The sequence below is a fragment of the Cynoglossus semilaevis genome, chromosome 13 (assembly GCF_000523025.1).
Source record: "Cynoglossus semilaevis isolate Cse_v1.0 chromosome 13, Cse_v1.0, whole genome shotgun sequence".
NCBI classification, from domain to species: Eukaryota; Metazoa; Chordata; class Actinopteri; order Pleuronectiformes; family Cynoglossidae; genus Cynoglossus; species Cynoglossus semilaevis.
The window spans coordinates 17,865,093-17,870,405 of NC_024319.1; the positions used below are offsets into that span (position 1 = coordinate 17,865,093).

Below are 5,313 nucleotides of genomic sequence, written 5' to 3' on the forward strand. Positions count from 1 at the left end.
GAGAAGAGTAAAATGATGGGGGTCGAAAAAGAAGAGGTAAAAGGGTATGCGGAAAAAAAAAAAAAAGAGGAAGAAGAGGAGGACGATGCGGAAAAAAAAGGTTTGATTTATTTGCTTCAGTCGTCAAAAAAAAACAGACATAAACAAAGAACTCACCCATCTGACCAGGCTGCAGAAGTTGTCCAACTAGTCCGCTTAACAGCTGGTTGAATGTCTTCGGAAAATAGTTGTTATGTTTAGTTTTAAATGTAAAAGTATGTTCGAGTTATGAACAAATAATAATCAAATTAAAAATTAAATACAAACCTGTCCTGGCTGCTGGCCTGGCGTAGTAGCCCTTACATTCACAGTTGCTCCCCTGGTTCCAAATGTTGGAGGCGGCATTTGTGGTGCAAAAGTAGGCCGAGTGAACACAATCCTGGCCTGGGGTCCAGTGTGGGGAGGAGGCGGGACAGTTTGTGATGTCGTGGTTGTGTTGGAACCTGCGGTGGTTGTTGAGGAGTTAGCTGCGGGGCTGTAGCCAGGCGGTGTGAACTGCGGGGGTACCGGCTGGCCTGTTGCGGCGGCAGAGGCGGCAGCAGTAGCAGCGCTGGTAGCTACGGCCGCGGCGTAACTGCTGATTTGTTGCATTAGATTTCTCACAAAGTCAGGCGGGAGAGCACCTGATAAGAAAATGAAGCAAGATTTTTTTTTTTTTTTTTTTGTAACAGTTAACAGAAAAGTAGAATGTCTCAACAGTTCATATTTTAGGCAGCACCTAATGACATCATCAATGACACAAGTTAGTTAATAGAATTGCTTAATCTGATCAATTAACAATCGGTTTTGTCCAATAATCCACTAGGAAAACATACACGACGACATACCGTTTTACAACAATAACGTATTTACTGCTTAAGAATGCTCTCCAATGGAGAGCTTCTTATGTGAACGTTACGTATGCATTAGCATGCGGAAATATCGCAGGCTCAAGATAATTCGGTTTACCCGAAAGGGAATCTAAGTATTAAACAAACACTTCTGTAAACTTCTGGTGGCAATAAACCCAGCGGTGTTAGCTAATTTAGACGATACATTTTACGCACATGCCACAATGACGGACGTCATTCACGATTATTGCTACTCTTTGAATGATCTGTAGTGGCCGCGTACGCTAGAATTATTGCAAATTTGAATGTGCCAATAAGCAAAAATACAAGAAACTATAATTGTACTAATTCTATATAAATCCTACTATTATTAGACAACAAAGAACCTTTTTTATATATAAATGTGAAGATTGAAATTTTCTTTTATTCTAATAATGATTCAAGGTGAGACTATTTTATAACACATCCAACATAATGTATGCATGTTCCAAATTAAATATTTAATTCGATTTGGACAAGAGCGATTGTTAAGTGTAGATGAATTGTTACAATGAACAACTTTTCAATTATTTTCTGTCATGCCTCCACTCCTTAATGTTCTCCATTGAGAACCTGACAACGTGTACATTATTACCTGTACAAACCACTGTACGAGTTGCTGCCACCTAGTGACTGGAGGCTTGTTATCATTCATGCATTACAACAGTGATTACACTGGGAGGTACTGGGCAATACTGGACACCCGATAAATCTTGATTAAAAACATGGAACCGTTTTTTTAACTCGGCAGTTTCTGCAGCCCTGCAGAAATGGAAAATAAACGTGTTCAAAATACACAAGACAAGAACCTTTTACCTGGTTGTGCAGGAATCTGCTGGCCAGCTGCAGGATTAGAGCCTGAACCTGCCCAAACGACAGCAAAAAAAAAATGGATTGAAGTTGAATAACTTGACTTCGACTCTTGCTTTTCCCTTTTATCAATAAGTCAGTTCTTTGTACGTATATCTTAGAGAATGTACAAGTGAGAAACAGCGAGTCGTTTTATTTTAGCACTGTCACTGCGTTGTGATGATCATTTCAGTAAGACAGATTCAGAGCACTCATCAGTGGCATCTCATTGACAACGTACCATCTGCGTTCATCTGCATGATCCTGATGACTCGCGGACCAGCCTGTATCTGTGTTGGCGGTATCGTTTGTGCAGGAGGCGTCTGTCCCTGACCTGCGGGCTCTGACGGGGTAGCTGCCTGATTGGCAGGGGCTTGTCCTTCCGTGCTGTTACTTGCAACAGTCACTGTGGCACCCAGGTTCATCTGTTGGCGGAGACAGGGACACAATCATCGTGACGTTCAAGAAGGAACTCAAAAACAAGTTGAAGTCATTTGAAAACCCCCGTCTTCTTGTCTACATAACATTCAATGTCAAAGTCTGTCAGGGAACCGAGTCAATATGGTTTCATAAAAGTATGGACAGAATTAGGGATGGGTCCGAGCCGATCTAGTATCGATCCCCAACTTAATTAGTGGATCAGACCGATCCGGTCGGACCCGCAAAGAATTCCAATCCACGAACCATGTCTGAGCTCCAGCCTTGTCTGATTCCTGCCGATTAGATTACTTTAACTGTGGAATAACTTTCCTGAACAGAACAAGATCGCAAGGCACACAGTTCAGGAAATCCACTTAGAAAAGCGCCACATCGAAAAGGACGTGAATGCGCCATGGGACAGAAAGACATAAAGAGCTGTTGTTCCAACAGCAAGGTAAATTCCCGACAAAAGTACGTACTCGTACTCAGCTCAGCAATCTCCACTGTAGCAGACTTTATTCCAGCAGTGACCGTTTGAAGACTCCTGTTGGCTGAGGAGAGCAGTGCTGACCGCGAAATAAAAACAATGAAACACATGCTTGTCCTGGACGCGCGATACAAGGACAGACGAGGCCTCTTTTTTATTAAAAATTATTAGTTTTCTAACTAAAAAAAGTCATATCCTGCTAAATTAGAGGCACGCCGCTGTTCAGGAAATCCACTCCACATTTCGCAGCCAGATAGCAGGCTGCAAAGAAATACGTCGGCTGTGCGGTAATATTAGAAAGGACAGGAAAACCACACAGCAACATGCGATATTTGCAGAAATTCTGAAATTCGGTGTTGAGGTGTAGTCGTCGCTTCATGCAATACCACTAACTTATTTAAACATAAAAATCGCATCATTTGTTTTAAGGATGGGATTTTTTCCATGTTTACATGGTTTCCTGTATTTTTGACTTCCTTTTATGACCCTTATAATAACCTCAAGGTGATTTTGGGAAATGCATGCATATAATAATAAGAAAATATTAAGACAATAGTATCGGAATAGTAACGGTATCGGCCGATATCCAAATCCAAAATATCGGGATGGGATGGGATCGTCAGTGAAAAAAATGTGGATTGGTGCATCCCTGTTCAAAGCTATGAAAAAAAATGTACCATTAAAACACTGTGATCAAAGAAGTATTTTTTTTTGTTCATTTATAATCTACGATTATGAATTGTGAAAATACAGATCAATTAAAATTGCCGACATTTGTGAACAAACTACATCTGCAAGCCACAGTGTTCAATGTATGCTACAGTCTGCACAGAGCTACAGAAAACACAACAAATGTATTCCCATCTTAGTTCTTTTTTTTTTTTTTTTTTTTTTTTCTTACTTGCACTGGGATGTGTTGGTGTACTGCCCCGGGCAGTGTGACCGGGGTAGAATAGTGCGAAAATGGACGAACCACATGCAAGTGGCGTGGCACGGGGCTCATGAGATTCAGACGCAGGTCACTGAGTGCCACAAGAGCGTTGCCAAGGAGACGAAGACACTCCATTGAGGCAACGAGAGTCTGCTGGTCCTCTTCTCGTTCCTACCGCAAAAAAAAAAAAAAAAAAAAAAGACACCTCATAAAATACATAACATAGATCGGTGGTGCTCAACAAGTAATCTACTAGTAGACTTTTTAGTTTTTTTATTCTCAAATTTTTTTATGTTTTTTTCCATAAAGAAACAAATAGAAATGATATATTTTTGCTTATTGTTTGCAAGAAAAAAAAAAACTAACAAAACTAAATCCTTGACAGTTTTAATATGTCTGTTCTCAAAATTGTCCAAATCAAAGTGGGCAAATAAGAGTGAATGTGTTACATCATCAAATTCACATTTAGTCGTCACACTGTTGAAGGGTCATCATGTCCCATCTCTTCATGAATAACTGCTATTAATTCTTCTAAATTATTTGGTTTATGCTTTGAAACAGACATTTAAAAAAAAAAAAATCCACTACAGATTTTCAACTGGGCTCCTGTCTAGTGATTGAGCTGGCCCCTCTAAGACCTGACAAGATCGCGAGGCACGCCGCTGTTCAGGAAATCCACTCCACATTTTGCAGCCAGATAGCAGGCTGCAAAGAAATACGTCGGCTGTGCGGTAATATTAGAAAGGACAGGAAAACCACACAGCAACATGCGATATTTGCAGCGCTGAAATTTGGAGAGATGTAGTCGTCTCTTCATACAATACCACTAATTTATTTAAACATAAAAAAATCGCCTCATCAAAGAGGACGTAAATGCGCCATGGGACAGAAAGTAAAGAGCCGCTGGGAGTCTGTCGTTTCAAAAGCAAGCTAAACTCCAGACCTCCGCTGTCTCAGACCGTGGCCGTTTGAAGACTCGAAACAGCGAAATATAGACAATGAAATACACGCTCGTCCTGGACGTGCGATACAAGGACAGACGAGGGCCCCCATTTTTATTAATGCTCCAATTTTTTAAACTAAAAAAAAAAAAGAGTCATATCCTGCTAAACTACATGCTGACTGACTGTCAACGTAGCCAAGGGTGTGTGCGCGCGCGCAGATGCACACGTCGTTGTAAGATGTTTACTTTGCTCACTTAATAAAATGTTCAATTTCAAACCCATACAGTCACGTATTTGTTTTAAGGATGGGATTTTTTCCTGTTTACATGGTTTCCTGTATTTTTGACTTCCTTTTATGACCCTTATAATAACCTCAAGGTGATTTTGGGAAATGCATGCATATAATAATAAGAAAATATTAAGACAATAGTATCGGAATAGTAACGGTATCGGCCGATATCCAAATCCAAAATATCGGGATGGGATGGGATCGTCAGTGAAAAAAATGTGGATTGGTGCATCCCTGTTCAAAGCTATGAAAAAAAATGTACCATTAAAACACTGTGATCAAAGAAGTATTTTTTTTTGTTCATTTATAATCTACGATTATGAATTGTGAAAATACAGATCAATTAAAATTGCCGACATTTGTGAACAAACTACATCTGCAAGCCACAGTGTTCAATGTATGCTACAGTCTGCACAGAGCTACAGAAAACACAACAAATGTATTCCCATCTTAGTTCTTTTTTTTTTTTTTTTTTTTTTTTTTCT

The 5,313-nt window shown here is 39.9% G+C and overlaps 1 protein-coding gene across 1 annotated transcript in view; it reads right to left on the reverse strand.

Annotated features, from left to right (window-relative positions):
- The window catches only part of bag6 (BCL2 associated athanogene 6), a 25,100-nt gene that overhangs the window by 15,174 nt on the left and 4,613 nt on the right, over positions 1–5,313 (reverse strand). The window contains exons 9-13 of the mRNA XM_025061690.1: positions 3,566–3,766; positions 1,999–2,182; positions 1,725–1,772; positions 307–662; positions 157–214 (exon numbers count right to left, since the gene is read on the reverse strand). Of these exons, the coding sequence (XP_024917458.1) occupies positions 157–214; positions 307–662; positions 1,725–1,772; positions 1,999–2,182; positions 3,566–3,766 (847 nt within the window). The remainder of the gene's footprint in view (positions 1–156; positions 215–306; positions 663–1,724; positions 1,773–1,998; positions 2,183–3,565; positions 3,767–5,313) is intronic.